The 18,330-nt window shown below is 37.6% G+C and overlaps 2 protein-coding genes across 2 annotated transcripts in view; one reads left to right on the top strand and one right to left on the bottom strand.

Annotated features, from left to right (window-relative positions):
* The window catches only part of dirc2 (disrupted in renal carcinoma 2), an 84,879-nt gene extending 81,951 nt beyond the window's left edge, over positions 1-2,928 (bottom strand). Inside the window, exon 1 of the mRNA XM_015392191.1 lies at positions 2,631-2,928. Coding sequence (XP_015247677.1) covers positions 2,631-2,928 — 298 coding nt within the window. The remainder of the gene's footprint in view (positions 1-2,630) is intronic.
* A 7,822-nt stretch (positions 2,929-10,750) lies between these two features.
* The window catches only part of hspbap1 (HSPB (heat shock 27kDa) associated protein 1), a 19,845-nt gene continuing 12,265 nt past the window's right edge, over positions 10,751-18,330 (top strand). The window contains exons 1-4 of the mRNA XM_015392201.1: positions 10,751-10,754; positions 11,181-11,359; positions 14,514-14,650; positions 17,747-17,918. Of these exons, the coding sequence (XP_015247687.1) occupies positions 10,751-10,754; positions 11,181-11,359; positions 14,514-14,650; positions 17,747-17,918 (492 nt within the window). The remainder of the gene's footprint in view (positions 10,755-11,180; positions 11,360-14,513; positions 14,651-17,746; positions 17,919-18,330) is intronic.

Genomic DNA, 18,330 nt, shown 5'->3' on the forward strand with positions numbered 1-18,330 from the left:
GGTAGTCGTAGTCTGATCTAAAACTACCTGAACACAAGCAAATTGTTTATGTGCATTGGTAGATGCAAAATGTTTTATATCTGATTTCCTTCAAAGAATCCCATTAAATTAACAAAATATAGTCAGAATGTTACAGCTTAAATGTAAGGATCAGAATTTTAGATGAGTCTATAACTAATTAAAACATTTTAAAAATTAAAGTTTTAAATGTTTTCTTATTACTTCTTCTTTGCAATGTCCCAATAAACACCTTTTCTCTTTAAAAGGTGACATCTCCCTCGTTAACAGAGCGGTATCTACCTCTGGGGAAGAGCAAAAGCCTTTTCCCTACAGACATGCCTGTCTCTGAATACGAACATATGCAGCAAAAACATCCATTAGGACAAACATAGTTTAAGCCAGTAGCCACTTCTCTTTTAAGCAAAGTCACGCAATGTGATAATGCAATTTGGGAAAACTAGATTTCTTGTTCTCGCTGGATTCAGTCACTCAGTTCGTCTGGATATACATATGAGCCTTCGTTCTGTAGGTCTGACTGGGTCATAGAGAATATTAACACTTATAAAAAGAGGGAAAATGTGCTGACTGTTGCTAACTTTAGCCAAGCAAAAGAAATTCTCCTGACTGCTGATGAATCACGCTCATGAGATTGGAGAAAACAATTTCTTTGCAACCTTTTGCACGCTTGCAATCAGTATAATAAGCAAAACTTCAGTTAGTGGTTTTTGTCATCACGCAGCTCGGTGTGGGATGACACACTGTGTGTCAGGTGATGCAGTGTAAACTGGTTAGGTGGGGCACATTCTGACTCACAAGCTTAAGTCAGGTTCTTCAACTTCCCCATAATAATTTGAAAGTTCTTCCCGAAAATGAACAGATGTTTCTATAACCGGAGCTTTCTTAAAAAAAAATTTTAAGTTTTAAACTTTGCATACGTTTCTATGCAACATTAATGTTGCAAACCCTCACGTAGCTCCAACTACGGCAACTTAGCTTTATGCAAAATGCTATTAGTTTACAGATTAGTCTATATATATATTTTTATCTAATAATAGGGCAGTTTTTAATATGGCGCTTTAACCAGGGCAGCAGATCCCTGTCTTGCTTCCATACATGTCCTGTTGATGAATAATGGACATCCCTCAGTCCTGTGTGTAGTTTAGTTTTTATATTACATTTTATTATATTTAGCTCAAAATCTAAAGGACGGGTCAAACAACTTAATATTCTATAATACACAATATATTTTACAATTAAGTAAGTATTACGCCTATTTTTTATTTTTTTTAAACAGTGTCCTGTCTGGCGATGTGGCAATAACAATAATTGCCTTGATGCCAAAGAGAGCCCATCAGATTTTGCTTTCACTAGTGGAACAGATAATGATGATAAAACATATTCAGTCTGCTTCATCCCCTGCATAGAGATGTAAAAAGAACAGCAGAACCAATGGATATAGTATAAGAGATACAATAGACTACCACCTTGATACTATCGCTGAAGTATAAGTAGTATTATTTAATCTAACATGTATACTGTGGTAGCTGAAGATAAGATACACACATTTTTTCAATATTTTAGTACATGATATGTCCATTATCTGAACAACCGATTGCCACTAGGTATTAAAAAAAACATCAAGTAAAGTGCAGTGATTGGAAATATGTTTTTAACAAAAGATTTTATTCAAAACCAGTAGAATGGGTCTCAAAAAAAAAATAATGTTAATTATTTAATTTAAAAATAGGTTTTAGTTATCCTGTTAGGTATATTTAGTCCCATTTTGTTTCCTATCATTGCATGATCAGCAATCTGAACATCCGCTAAATCGTTTACTTACGGAAGAGGATTAGGGACACTGAAAAAAAAAATAAAAATCAGTTAATTGATTTTTTTTATTTTATTTCAGTTTAATGTGGGGAAAAAGTCAGAATTGTAAGAAAAAAGTCAGAATTATGAGAAAAAGTCAGAATTTAAAAAAAAGATTGAATTCCGAGATTAAAGTCAGAATTTGAGATTAAAGTCAGAATTCTGATATTAAATCAGAGTTCTGAGATTAAATCAGGATTCAGAAGAATTCAGTCAGAATTCTAAGATTAAAGCCAGGATTCTGAGAATAAAGTCAGAATTCTCACATTAAATCAGAATTCTGAGATTAAAGTCAGAATTTTGATATTAAAGTCAGGATTCTGAGATTAAAGTCAGAATCCTGAGATTGAAGTCAGAATCCTGAGATTGAAGTCAGAATCCTGAGATTGAAGTCAGAATCCTCAGATTAAATCGGAATTCTGAGATTATATCAGAATTCTGACCTTTTCCCCATATTAAACTGAAATTTAAAAATCAGTTAACTTTTTTTAATTTTTCAGTGGCCCCAATCCTTTTCCATAATTACTTTAACATTTTAAATAAAATAATAATATAATAAAACATTTGAATTTCTAATCAGGAAAAAGAAAAGATATCAGTAGGTAACACTGTGGTATTTAAAATAACGAATCACAAACTTTAAATGTTTTTTATCATCAAGATCTCAATAACAGACGTCTGACTGTATTGACCAGGCTGAAGGTCAAACTTGAGCATAATAGCCGATAGAGAACACACAGTACCGAATCAGAACCACTCACCCCTTTTGTCCATTAGCCACATAAACAGCAACCATGGGAAGAAACCCACCGGGCCCCACAGCACCAGAACTGCAATGTCAGACTTAGTGAAGCCGTAAGCTTTAATAGCCGAGTTTTGAATAGGGCCCCAGAAGTTCCAAACCATCCCCTGCATTAGAGCCAGCAAGGAAAACTGGGTCAGAACCAGCCATCTTCTGCCATACACCCGACTGTTGACTGGCTGGCTGTTTGTCGTCCCAATGGGCGCAGGAACAAGAAGCGGTTCCCTTTCTGCCTCGGTGCTCGAAGCGGCACCCATAGTAGCCGCTGCGTTTGTCAGTAAAACCCGAAAGCTGAGCTTTACGTCGGTTTACGAAGGGCAATTCAGCGTGACGCTCAAACCCTAATGTTGAGCAAAAAAATAATAACAAGCCGACAGCCCCTTGTTTTTCAACTACACCTACTGCGCATGCGTAAACGGAAATAGTAGATTTCCTGGAAACCGTGGCTCTGCAGTCGCCATATTGGTTCAACATGGCGCGTTAGCTTTCCCGAGTTTGAAGCAACCGCGCGTGAACCAAAATGGAGTAGTTGCACTCTGGAGAATGCTAAATGTAAACGGAGAGCTCATGGTGTCACGTGATATTTGTTTACATCCGCAAGAAGTTCTCCTGCACGTGGAGGGATAGGTGAGTGTCTCGTTTCCATACAAACATCATATTCTTTGAAGCTTGCTGGTGCTAACTGTTATAGAAAGTTTTAACTGTGAAATTGAAAACATGCATTTATGCCTAAAGACAGACGTACGATAGCTAAAATCATTAGCTGCATCGTTTCAACCCCACAGAGGTGGCATTCTCGGTTTGAAAGCAAGTAGCTTAATAGTTTAGGTGCACGCCTGCTGTAAAACGAAACAACTAGTGATGGTGAGATGAAGCCTCATGAGGTGAACCCCGCCTCTCACCCGTTGACAGCTGGAGATAGGCACCAGCACCCATTGCGACCCCACTTGGGATAAACGTGTTTGAAAATGGATGGATGTTTTTCTTGATTTTAACCCTTATAAATTCCTTTTGAAATTGTTCATGATTGGCCTGTATAATAAAATGATTTGTAAGTTTTTTATGAGTTCAACGCCTTAGAAGAGAAAAATCAAAGTTTTTCTGCCATTTTAGTGAAATAAGCTCAAACAGACAGTGAAAGTGCTTGTGCAAATTTGGCATTTATAAACAAAATGAAAGGAATTAGTCATTTTATTCAAACATTATAGTTTTTCTAGAGTTTTTGGTCTTAATCGGGTTGGAAGTTATGGTTTCAACCAATCTTTTGGTCAAACCAACCAGTCTACCAATCTAACTTTGGCAGTGTTTTTACCCAATCTATATTTGTACTAGGGCAAACCAATACAAATTAGTCACTGTAGCCAAAAAAAAATATGATATATATCACAACTTTAGAAAGTCTGATGTGGGTCTTAAACCATCAACCTCAAGAGTGGAAGTCCATCTCTTACAGCTGACCCCACTAGCAAGATGACAATGTTACTGAAAGCAATACTACTTAAAACCCATGACATCTGTAACCAGTGCTTCGCTCAGATTTTGATCATTACATTGTTTAATCTAACTAAACTAGTTTTAAGCAACTAGATTGGTTGGAAAAGCAAACCAATCTATTCTTAGAATCTATCCAACTGACAGCAAGTCTACTACAAACTCCCACATCTTGACTGAACACTGAGGCAGTTTAAATGCCTGCCGAAGTTCTGGGTGAGCTGAACCACTTGCCGAAGCGGTCACGTGGTATAGCGGGGTAGCGAGGCTTCGGACGTCTTCTATTTTGGCTCCTCCCTCAAATAAAGCGAGCACTCGATACGCGCCTCGCGAAAAGAGCCCTTCCAGTAATCGACGCACGCCTCGAAGCCTCGGCCCATCTCAGAACATCATTAGAAACTACATACAGTCTGCACAATTAATTTGTGTCTTTAGCAGAAATTCAAAATTGAGTTTAGCTTTGCAGGTTATTCAATTTATAATTTGTAAGACTGGTTTACGGTAAATGGAAATCAAAATCAAGACTCAGCCAGAATGAGCTAAAATAAGCAATTATTATTCAAGAGGTTAGATGTTGTAAAATAAATGTAATTGTTTCAGAAACATATTTTAAAAATTTCTTAGATTGAAGTGGATAACACATTGAAACAATCATCCAATAATAAATATGTTAAATTACTAAATGTAACGCTAACTTTATTAGTAGAAGTGGTTTCCCCAGTTCTGGTTGCAAAGTGATAGAAGCACACATTACTAACCTCCCGCCACCATGCCTGTAAAAATTGTGGGCTCACTCATTTCATTTTATTTGCTCTAATTGAAATTTTTATTGCTTTGTTTTGTACTTTGGGGGTTTTTTAGCACCTGGTCCTGGTTTCTTTTTTTTCTTGTTTGTACTTTATTTGAAGAGCAACAATTTAAGATATAGGATATATTTTTTTCATCAATCACAACTATTTGGTTTTTACTCCCATGTCATGCCAATGTTTTCCATCCATCCATCCATCCATCCATCCATCCATCCATCCATCCATCCATCCATCCATCCATCCATCCATCCATCCATCCATCCATCCATCCATCCATCCATCCATCCATCCATCCATCCATCCATCCATCTTCTTCCGCTTATCCGGGGTCAGGTCTTGGGGGGTAGCAGCTTCAGTAGGGAGGCCCAGACGTCCATCTCCTCAGCCACTTGGGCCAGCTCCTCCGGGGGAATCCCAAGGCGCTCCAAGGCCAGCCGAGAAACATAGTCCCTCCAGCGTGTCCTGGTCTCCCTCTGGGCCACCTCCCGGTGGGATGTGCCTGGAACACCTGACCAGGGAGACGTCCAGGAGGCATCCTAATCAGATGCCAGAGCCACCTCAAAGGGCTCCTCTCAATGTGGAGGATCAGTGGCTCTACTCTGAGTCCTCCCCGGATGACTGAGCTCCTCACCCTATCTCTAAGCCCAGACCCACTACGGAGAAAAGTAATTTCAGCCGTTTGTATCTGGGATCTCATTCTTTTGGTCATGACCCATAGCTCATGACCAAAGATGAGTGGTTTTAAATACAGATTGTAAATGTAAAGACAAATAGGCTCCAAGATTTCTTTCAAAAAATATTCTGACATTTATAAGGAATTTATATTTTAACCATCTATCTCCACAAGATATATAGACATTTCCCTAAAAAACATAATCAATTATTAAGACATAGCTTAAAGGAACAGTAAAGGTTTTTGTAGATGAAGTTGTGTGAAACTTTCTCAGTCAGTAGCTGAGATGTAACCGTGTCCCACCCTCACCAAGCCTCCTTCTATAAGAAAAGCCTGGTAACTTACTGAAAAAAAAGCAGTTCCAGTTAGTGTTGCACCGATACCAGTATCGGGTGGGGCCCTGGTACAGCACTAAAATAGTGGTATCGGCATCGGCACACCACTATTTTCTTCATATATGCACACACACATCAATTTCAAACGGATGGTATCGGTATGGTATCGGTATTGGCCGATACTGATCAGCAAGGCATCGGGCATTGGTATCGGTGACAAAAAATGGCATCGGTGCAACACTAGTTCCAGTAAAAGTACAGAAGCACAAATTATTTTCAAGCTAGAACAACTATGCATGTGTCTTATTCTATTTCAATGATTTTAAAACATCCTAGAGCTATGTCAGACCTTGATATCAATCAGGACTATTTTTTTTGGCCGCTATCACTCCATCAGCTAGGTGCAGAAGACTAGCCTAGTAAACTAGCCCCACCCGCCAGCGGCCAAAATCATTTTTGCCTGCGAGTGGTCTAGCCTCGATCAACGCCCCAGGCCCCAGAACTGGCGGGCCAATCACAACACAGAGATATGTTTTGAATTTCTGGATGCAAAGCGGGCAGGGTTTGAAGGGCGGGACAACAAAGCTGCATGACGCTGGAGAAAGCACAACAAGGAAGATGGCAACAATGATTGAACAGTTCTCGTTTGACTCAGCTTTGAATCAGTTTTGGAAGGATTAGACTTGGGATTTTTGTTGAAACGTGAGCAGGAAGAGGCTCTACGCTCATTCATCTTTAAGATGGACGTATTCGCTGTTTTACCGACAGGCTGTTTGTTTACACTCCCCCACCAGCTTTCTGTCGCACTTACTACGTCACAGTCAGTTGCACTCATTGGTCAGAGCGTTGGCCAATAGGCACAGACATGCTTTGAAAAACAACGGGTTGTTCTCCTCCACAATCTTCTGATGTCTCATTTGTCGGGGCGAGACTAAATTACACAGTTAATCTCACATTTAGTCTGGTTTATCAGGCTAGCAGAAGCCAGTTCCTGTGAACACAAATAAACTAAACAGCGTATCAATGGCTGACGGAAGGATCCACTACCAACAACAGAGGGAGCATGAGATGGCCTTCTGGAGCTCAGAGAAGCTGCTGCAGATTGGTGTCTCCGCTGGAGGTAGGACAACAAAACAGTCCTTTTAGGGCTAAATAAAAAAAATTAAAAAAAAAAGCCATTTACAGGCCTCTTAAGAGCATTCAGCAATTCATGCTTTGTCAACACTATTTTCTCTATCTTCCATTTTGGTTTAAAAAAGCTTGTTTGCAACAGCTGAGATGAGGGTGTAGTGTAATGTGTCCTGAGAAGGTTTTCATGCTGTAGTTATATATATATATATATATATATATATATATATATATATATATATATATATATATATATATACAATATATACAGTATGTAGTTGTATTGCATTAATGGCTTAATAATTCACTTTTATAAGAAACTCTTAACTATTCGGCGTGTTTAAAGCAATTTGCAAGACTTGCGGAAAGATCTACTATGGACAACAGAGGGAAGGTGAAACATCTGCTCAAACTGAGCGTCAGAAAGCCATCTCACCTCCCCTCCATTGTCTGTACTGAGTTTTTTCTTCTGCCAGCCGTTGATGAGCTGTTTCGTTTATTTCTGTTCACAGAACCCGTCTTTCCTATACATGTACACGGTGGAGTGATAGTGCCCAAAAAATAATTTCTTAAGTCATGTCAAGGTCTTACATAGCTCTGGGATGTGTTGAAATTGTTGAAATAGTCTAGCAAAAGAAATGCATAGTATTGTTAGCTTAAAAACCTTGGATTATTTGTGCCCCAGTGTCGTACTAGATGTACTTTTTCTCTGGTACGTTGCCTGCGGTTTCTCATAGCAGGAGAAAGTTAGGGACACGGCTACATCTTAGCTACAGACGGTGAACGTTCCACAAAAATTAATTTCCAAAATCCTGAACTATTCCTTTAAATCAGCTGTTTTACAGTTTAGGTCTTTTTGTGCCTGAAGTTTTAAGATGTATGGAACTAGACTGTTATATTTACAGGTACATTTTACACTATATATCACACATTGTGTCATAACTGTTAGATTTGTTATCAGTTCCTTTTTATAGCAGATATTCTGTTCCAGATATTAAATGCTGACTCAGCTAATACCTTATTTTTTTTCTTCCTATATTGCAAAATGTTAATAGCGTGCACCTCTGGCAATGGCTGCCATAACCCCCATTAAACCCTTCAGCCCAGAGGAGACCAGATGGGTTTTGGATCATTTGCACCATCCTGCAGTTTTCCTGAACATGACCCACGGTTGGCCTGCAATGCATTGGACTGCAGAGCATCTGTCAGGCTGCCTCGGAGGGAGGCTCATCCGATTCCGGCTTGGTAGAAAAGAGGCGACCAATGGTAAGAATGGATGATGAATCCCTTCAGGTGCATGGTCCTAATCCTGAGTAATACATCATCTGGATGTTTAACATTAAATCAGTTGGAGCTTAAACTGCAGTGGGCTTACTCTGGTTCTTACCAAGTTAAAGCTGCTTGCAGAGGAAGGTACAAATATAAAAAAAAACACTTAATATGTATTTATTTTGTGGCACCTATGTAATTATCTTTTTTTTTTCTTTTGCTTAATATGACGAATATTTTTTGCACATTTAACACAATTTTTGAATTACCCGTTTTTAGAAGTTTGTATAATATAACTTTATATTATGGTGGCCAAGCAGTCCAAGAAATTTTGCTTTTAAAATCAAAAGATACTTATTTGATATAATAATAATACTTGATATTGTAGAACTTGATTTATAGATAACTAAAATTTTGTACATATAAAATAAAATCTTAATTTGGATTCAAGTTAGCTAGGCATGGGTGGATTTGAGATTCTAATGCTATAATAACAGTGATGTAAATACTACTATTTCATGAAATCATTGTATATTGTAAAATGGGTTATTGTATTTTATTTTATTATATTTTATCATTATATATTTTTAAAAATGAAAACATTAGAACTGTAAATGTACAGTCATATCTTTATATTTCTGATTTTATATATATTTTTTTAAATGTTTCCAGGCTGCACTTTAAAAAAAAAAGATTAAATTGTCCAGAGTGATGTTCCAAAAAAAATTTGTTTTTGTTTTACACTTGTGTAAACAAATTACAAATAAATCTAAGTCTTAGTATATATAAAATTATAAAAGTTATAATATAAGACCATAATCTGTTTACTTTTATATAAAGAAAGAGAAACAGCAAATATTAAACATAGTTGCTGTAGCAATTTTCTTTCAATTTTAAATGTTTTTTTTTTCTTTCTCTTTTTTTATTATATCATGCATGTCTTATCAATAAACTGGTGATTAGATCTCAACTTGATTTAAAAGTAGTTTTCAATGAAACCTTTGGACTGCATGGAATACTATATGATTTTCTTTTCACTACATGTATATATTGTGGGTTCGATTTTGTTTCATTATTGCTGCAAGTGAAGAAAATATTTTCTTATTGGAAATATTAAAAATACAATCCAGAAAATAAACTTTAATAAACTTAATTAAAAAATTGTTTTGAGATTGACTTTGCTGTTTTATTAGATTTTATTTTTATTCTGAGTTGATATTTTTTTCTTTTTTTTTCTTTTATTTCTCTTTTTTTTTATAGTAAGTTTAATTGCTTTGTTTTAAAGAAGTGAAGAAAATATAATTAGTAAAACATAGTTTGAAGAGAATGCAAATCATAAAAGACAATCTGAAAAAGAGAAGTTTGTTAAAAATAGAAAACTTTTTTATTTTTAGTCAAATAAAATGTGAAAAATAAATTTCGGCTAAGTGAAAATCTTTTTTATTATTTTTTTTTAACCATGACATTTTTCAAAGTAACATTTCTGGATTGCATTTTTATTTTTATTTTTTTAAATATCCATAAACTAAATGTGTTTGATTTTTAAAGAACGGATCTTTTACCTGCAACAACAATAGAATAAAATTAACTCCATAATAAAGTGACATAAATTATAACAAGTTGCTACCTGTGCTCAGTCTGGGCTTTAAATACTTACTTAAATGTGATTCCTTACCTTTCTGTTTGCAATCAATTGGTAATAATCCAAAAAAAAATTTGCATTATTTCTGTAAAATTTTAGGAGTAATTTGATGCCATTTGAAAAAAAAAGAAAATTCCTACTCCCTATTGTGAAACATTACTACTAATATTTTTTTTCTCAACACTAAATTTTTAAACTCAGTATTGATACTCAGGAAAATATTTGATACTCAGTACCTTTTTTAATACAATTAGAATAAAAAAAAGGGGGCAAATAACGGCATAAAAAAACAATTTATTAACATGAAAAAACCTACCTTTTACAATCTCAACATGCAACTTGCTTTCTGAACAGAATCACAGGTTCTATTTGTTAAATAAGTCTACCAATGTAAAATAACTCAAAAATAACAAAATTTTACAATATTTTTAGGTTGTTTGTTTTTATTTTTTATATGCAAATAATCTAGAAATTTAGAAATAATAACAGTAACAATATGCAGAAAACATAATGATAATAGAAATTAGTATTTTGTCTGGATACACGATTGAGTGTTGATACTTTAAAGGGTATCAATCATTTTTTTTTTCAGTTTTTATGGCACTAGTGGCTCAATTTTTCAACATTTAGCTGACAGGAAAGGAGTTTGAGTGAGAGAGAGAGACATGCGGCAAAGGACCACAGGTCGGATTCAAACCCGTGAGGCCGCATCGAGGACTAAGGCCTGCGTACATGGGTCGCTAACCGCTGCGCCACCTGCACGCCCAGGGTATGAACCGTTGACAACCCTAGTAACAAGGGGTGAAGCGATGTCCGTCACTGATCTTCAAAAGGCCTGACAGACCCATAGCAACATTAACAGTTGATACATTACACCTTCAAGTTGTAAAACACATCGACATTGGCTGATTTTCAGACCTTTGCAAAAGTCTATAAGATTAATGGATAAGAACGGTTCAACATCAGACTATCGACTTATCTCCCAAAATTAAGGAGATCTGAGCTAATTGGAAACTAAATTAAACGTGAAAAAGTGCTGAGATCACCTCATATTTGATATTTTATGTAATACTTTTGACATAATCAGTTCAGTCTCCAGTGCTCTCCATTGATTGCCTTTCCCTGTCGTGTTTATTTGCTGCTTCTCTCCTCCACTCTGCAGCTCCCCTGTTTGAGACTCAGTGTTCTTACGTCGAGGCAACAGTGGCTCAGTTCCTGCGCTGGACTCTGCATCAGACTGATGCGGGGCCTTTCTCTGAATACCCCTATACAGAGTATTGGGCTTATGCTGACTACAAGTACATCAGCCTGCTGTTTAAAGAACAACCTTTCATGTTCGAGGTAAGCAACCTGTCCTATTTGTTTCTCATTCCTCAGAATCCACTGTCCTAAATGTTCTAAACTGCTACCTCCTCCATCCCCTGAGGGCTTCAGAAGCCTCTTACTACTGTATTAAAGTCAGGTGTTTGGCAGTATGGAAAGCATAAACATGCAGTACAGTGGGGTAAAAGGCCACTCTGTACTGTTTGCATGCTGATTACCAGGTCTATTAATATTTAACTTACCTGTAAAGATGGAAAGCAGCAACCTCTGTATGACCTCCTGTATGAGCTCCTTTTCTTCTGTCCATATGTCAACACCTGACTCAAAAATGTGTCCCATAATCACCCTTAGTTTTTGTTCTGTTTTGGCTGAAAAAAAAAAAAACGAATCCTGAGAAGGAGCCATTTCTCAGCTTTATCTCCAAGCTGCCAGAATCTGGCAATGCCTGAGCTCCATCTTATGTGGCGTGATGCTGTGGGCCTGTTGCTTTTCTAAATAAACTTTAAATGTCTGGAGATTTTAAAGAACATTCTGGTGGACTCTACTGGTAATCTGAAAAAGGTTAATGTTGGGTCTTTTAACTGTATAATGTTGAAAAACATCTGACCGAATTAAAGCTTAAACGATCACAAAAGCAACCTTCTTACGTGGCGATCTCGGTCTTTCAGGCCTGAATTTTGAAAAGTGGGGTGAATTGTAACAAAATACTTTTTTTTAAGAAATATTTATTATTTTATGTAAATACAATACAGGAAAAATACTGTATTGTAAAATGCTAAAGGTTTTTTTAGTTTTAATTGATTTTTAAAAATATTGTCATGTCAAACGTATGTCGCCATGTTGTTTACATTGCAGTGCATTCTGAGGAAATGATGTGTGCCAGGTCCTGTAGCGCTAGCCCTGTCCAGTAAAAATAGGAATTAGTATTGTTACATATTTTCAGTTTAAACCAGAGTGCTTTTAAATTGATGAGAATGTAGAAAGAGTTGGGCTGAAACAATTAATCGGATTAATCGTGATTGAAATAATCCTCAACTAATTTAGTAATCGATTCATCGTTAATTGGAGTATAGAGATTCTAAAACATGTCTTTAGCTGATAGAGAAACCCAATTACAGCAGTAAGTTATGATTTAATTAGTAAGTTAATAACATTTTGCATTTAAGATAAAAAAAAAAATGTTTTGTGTGTCAGTATGCTCTGTCCAGAACTCCTCAAGAGGAAAAGTTTTAGTTTTATCTGGTTTAATTTAGAAAAAAACTCTACTTTAAGAAACCTTTTGCTATGCGATTATTAATCCATTTGTCGAAAAAATATTCCTCAGATTAGTCCATTTGCAAAATAAAGGGCAGATTAGACTTCTGCAACCGCTCACATCAAATGTCACGTCTGGTCGCGAACCAGTTTTGCTGGTTTGCTTCTGCAGCGTTGGTCTGGAATTTCTAGGGACTCACAGGAGTTTCCCGCCAAAGCGCAAGGGGGAGCCTATTCGAGAACTCCCGAGAACTTTGGCGGATGGTCACGAGAACTACCAAGGACCAATCACAGTTGCTTTTTGTCTGCGCACTTCCGCTTGAGGTCTGTGCGGGTTTGCGACCGTCCGACGCGTAGTCAGGATTTTTTTGAGGTGCACGATGACGGTTGTAGTACAGAGACAGATTTGACGGTTGCAGAGGCTATGCGTCAGGAGCATAAATTGGCCTTAAGGGCAGATTATACTTCTGCAACCACACACATCAAATGTCACTTGTGTCTGGTCGCGAACCAGTTTTGCTGGTATGCTTCTGCAACATCGGTCTGGAATTTCTAGGGATGCACTGCAGTTTCCCGCCAAAGTGCAAAGGGGGAGCCTATTCAAGAACTCACGAGAACTTCTTCAGCGGCACCGAGGGGAGTGTTTATATTTAAAAACAACATGTCTGAGGCATCGTACAAGTGGCTGTACTTCGGAACCTCCTCAATCAGCCTTTTGTTGTGGTTATCCATTGTTGTTATTACTCCTCCGTTTGTAAAAATGGCGCGCCCCAGCACCGAATCGAGAACGACCACACAGACAGCCGGGAGGCATACCAAGGACCAATCACAGCTGCTTTTTGTCTGCGCACGTCCGCTTGAGGTCTGTGCGGGTTTGCAACCTTCCGACGTGTAGTCGCAGGCAGAGAGGCGAAAGAAGCGTTGCAGAAGATAGTCCAACCGCATCATCAACCCAGCATGCATTGGACAGTTAAAAATCCTCCATAGGTGGATAATATAACAGAGGATGTATCATTTTTACCCCTCGTGACCCTACTTGGGATAAGCATGACAGAAAATGGATGGATGGATGGATGGATGTATTATTCTTTTTAGAAAAGTTGTTATTTTTACATATCACAAACAGCATTTATGAAGTTAATACAAATCTAGCAACATATTTAAGCCAAAATTATTCAACTAGTCATGGATCCCTTTAAGCCTTTGCTTGACAAAAAGAATATGCTGCTAACTTCAGCCTTCTCACCTCTTTGTAAAATAAATAATTAACCCAAAATAGCAGTTCCGAGCTTTGGTTCCATTTTCACTTCCTGTTTGACATCTTCTTTTAAAATGTTAGGTTCCCCTCCAGTAGTTTTTTAGTAAAGGTACTCTTACTCTTTACCCTTCCTCTGCTCGGAAATGTAATAATAATGTCATCCTTTTTTAAGAAATGGCCAGAATTGATTTCTTTTTTTTTTAACTGGATGATAAATTTTCATTGGACTTCCACGTGTAATTATTACCTACTGACATTTATGGCTATGAGACAGGCACCCAGAGGCTTAACAGGATAATGGAGCTGGTAGGAAGGCTTCCAGAAGGATAAATTGGCCAGTCTGTCACTTCCAGCAGCTTGCATGTAGGATAATAACTTCATTATTCAGGGTCCTTGTGGGATTTATTATTTTTGCTTTGACAGCTTGTAACTGCCAAGTTTTTTGTTGTTTTTTTTTAACTTAGATACCTTTATCTGTTACCTTTTTTGTATCCTGACACTGACCCTTTAACTGCTTATATATAAGAAATGCGATAACAGAGTTACAACTCTGGTGAGAAGTATATGCCTTTTTTTATATTTTGAATCACTCGATGACCAAATTAATGTAAATTCATTACTTTTTTTTATAAATGTGATGTGTACAATTTTTTTCTCTAGGATGTTAAGTGGTCTGAGTTTGGCTTTGAAGGACGTAACGGGAAAGAAAGCACTTTGTGGATTGGGACAGAGGGGGCTAACACGCCGTGCCATCTGGACACCTACGGCTGTAACCTGGTGCTGCAGGTTCAAGGACGGTAAGAGGGGACACTTTAACCTACAGAGACATGGGACTACCCACAGCTCGTACAGGACCTAAACTATTACCCCTGGACCTAAACTATTACCCCTGGACCTAAACTATTACCCCTGCTTCTGGTTAGGAGATGAAGGAGAGTTCAAATCAATGCAAAGTAAAAATATGCTACAAATATTTTGATATTGGTAAATGAAATAACTCAAACGTGTAATAAAGGACTGGATTACTGCTTTAAAAATCTGCCTACCAAATAACTAGATATCTTGCTACTATATACAGGAGCACACAGGGGGTTCATAGAAACTACATCAGATTAACGAAGGACACCCAAACTAATCAAAGAAAGGCTCAACTGTTGGCTTGATGTTCTGCTCAAAGTGGAGCCTGCTGTGCCCTAGCCTGGCCAGCCAGCCTTAATTACACAGAGCGTAATTCAATTGGTTCTAAACTGATGACACTGACCCTTTCAGTTCCACCTTTGAATTGGAACTGATACGCTTTACCAGACTGATACGCCGTGTATAGATCGTATCAGTCTGGCTGGGCAGGCTAGCTTTGTCCACTTTTCTTCTGACCCTCACTTCATCTGTCTCTAGTCTACCTTGTTTCCTGACTTTTTTTTCCTTCCTTCCTTTTATCCTTCATTTACTTTTATCCCATCCCCTCCTTTGAAATCCCTCCTCCCAGATGTTCATTCTTATTGTTTCTTCCTGTGCCCCTTTCTTCCATCCTTACTTTTTTAATAACTTTTCCCCTCCTATCTTTCCCTCCCCTCCTGCTTCCCTTCCTCATCTTCTTTCTTTGTCTCTAAGTCTCTGGTCATCCTGTGGTATATGCTGGTTCCCTTGGTAAAACCTTTTCTCTAGAAATATCTGTTTTATGTCCGTAGAGGATTTTAGGATTTCTATTTAAATATGTTGGGGAGGAAAGGATGAAAACTCTACAAACAGTCTTATGATCTGAAGATGAGCCTGGCAAGAAAAGCTTGAGAACCTTGCCCTAATCTTATTTGACGATTGCTCCTTTTTACTCTCTGTAAAAAGTGCATGTGCAACCATAGAGTTCGAAAATAAAACTTGGCTGAAGCCTTAAAACAATATGCTGATGCACTGGAGACGATATGGAAATATATCTGAGAAGGTGCAGATTGATGGTACTTAACATGCACTGCAAGATCCTCATCTAGCGTAAATAACGACAACCGACTCCAAATCCAGGCCTCATTGGTTAATAAATTTGATTTTCATATAAATATTTCATTCATTCAGATCTAGGGTGTGTTATTTGAGTGTTCCCTGTATTTCTTTAAGCAATTAATTATCGCTCCGGATGTTTTTTTCCCAGACATAAACTAGTGCGCTCCAGATTTCAGCCCTTTAGGCTGCACTGGTTTGGTGCACATAAGATTGTGCTTTTATACCGACCCAAACTGGAGCAAATTTAGGACCATCTAAATTCAGATCAGCCTAGGCTGCTAAAACATTAATCCATTAATCCTGGAGATGTTCTTTGGGTTATAAAAAGTTGACTCTGTTACTGTCTTTATTAACCCTGAAGGTTCAGGTCTCAGTCCGTTGCTAAACCCAGATTTAGAGCCTGATTGATGGTGTGTAGCTGCATTAACTGAAGTTGTGTGCAAACTGTTTAAGACCCTGCTTTGGGTCCAAAAACTATTATTTAATTCAGCTGGAAATTTTGGCACACCAACGCATTTATATTTCCCCTATGTCTACCCAGCTCCTGAATGGGTTCATAGACACCTGATGATTTCGTAATATACAGCTGAGTCTTATCTGTATAGTTATGGTATCTTCAGTTGTTCTGAGGTAGGAGGAGACTGTAGATTTGAATAGAAGGGGCCCTAAGATGCACCCTTGGGGGATGCCACATGTGATTTTTGAGCTCTCTGATGTAGTTACCTACTGACACTGCATCACGTAGGAATTCAACCAAGCTTCCAGACTGGAAGCTTGGTTGAACTGGAAGAAGGACATTCTGCACTGGAAGTTCCAGTGCAGAATGTCCTTCAGGTTAATCCCTAAACACAATGTAAGCATTTTCCTGTATAGATACTGTATATTAATTTTTAAAAGTTTTTTACTTAAGATGAAAATATAAACCAGAATGTGGCAATAAAATGTACTTAAAAGGAGTATTTGTTCGGAAATATAATAGTGCTTTTTAATTATATTGTTTAATTCTATCGAAAAATATATTTTAACATTTTTTCCAATTAAAAAATTTAAACTTTTGTTGGCTGAAGGTAGTTGTGATTTTTCAAACTAATCGTTGTTGTATATATCTAAATCAATGCCAGAGAGACTTGCTTGTCTCTCAGAGCCTCTGCAAAAATCCGACTGGTCCAAAGTTTATTAATAGGTATTTACCTGTAACTGAGGGGAAAGAGGGTTCAGGATTCCTCATTGGTATTTCAACACCGTCGATGGGGAAAAGTATTTTCAAGTGCCTAACTCTTCTGCAGCACCGAAGGCGAAGAGCGCTGCAGCTGCTGCCACTCTGTTTGATCTGTCCTCTGCCCTCTGGAAAGGATTTAATTTGTCCCTCTGCTCTCCAGAGGAGCAGGAAAGTGGAGACTTAGAGGGGGAGCCACAGTAACGGGGCAGAGCAAGCCAAGAAATGGAAAAGAAAAGGTGTGCGTTATCTTTCTCTGCTGTTCTGAGCAACAGTTGTGTGTCATGCTTGTAATTGGGTCTTAGGTTCCTTCTATGTGGTATCGATCTCAGAAGCAATGAATCGCTGCTCCAGCAGTCCTTCGACTCTGCTGATCTATGAAAATACAACAGTGTTGATAGATACCGTGACGTTTGGCCTTTTGCTAGATCAGATCAAAGGAGAAAACGCAAGAAAGTCAAATAGTTCTTAAACTATAGAGGGAATATAATCAAAGTTTTAGGTTTGAAGAAATTGTTTGGCTCTGACAGATTTACAGCTACTTTTGCCATATTTCAACTTCTCAGAGAAGACTTGAACTTTGGATTAGTTTTTTTTTTATTACCAAAATTTGACCACTATGAGAAGTTACATTTTTTGATTTTTATTTTATTTCTTTTTTTTTTTTGTCCCTTCTCTACAGGAAACGCTGGCATCTTTTCCCTCCGGAGGACACAGCAAAGCTTTATCCAACCAGGATCCCTTTTGAGGAGTCCAGCATCTTCAGTCAGGTGGACGTTCTTCACCCTGACCTGAGTAAATTCCCCTGGTTTAAGGGGGCCAGGGCCCACATCATCACTCTGGAGCCTGGGCAGGTCAGAACGTGATAGACGATCCAAACTTAGATGCTACCTCAGAGATCACATGAGTTTGTTTACTTGAATTAAGTTTTTTTAAACTCCTTTGATTCCCAAATTAAACAACCATGCTAACTCCCTAATATGTTCAGGCTTTGAAACAGCCTAAAAAAACCTTTTTACAGAGTTTATGTGTTTTCTTTAAAAACCATAGAGGCTCTTTGACATTTCCAGGTTTGTATCAGGATGGAAAAGGGAAGTTAGAGAATCAGGCAGGATCAGGGTTCCCGCGGGTCCTTAAAAAGTCTTAAAAGGCATTGAATTCTTTAAAATAAAATTAAGGCCTTAATTGGTATTAAAATGTCTTAAATCCTATCTATCTAATCTAAATAAAACATTAAAATTGAAAACATTTTTTTTTATAAAAAAA

Source organism: Cyprinodon variegatus, unplaced genomic scaffold (assembly GCF_000732505.1).
Source record: "Cyprinodon variegatus isolate N-32 unplaced genomic scaffold, C_variegatus-1.0 Scaffold578, whole genome shotgun sequence".
NCBI lineage: Eukaryota > Metazoa > Chordata > Actinopteri > Cyprinodontiformes > Cyprinodontidae > Cyprinodon > Cyprinodon variegatus.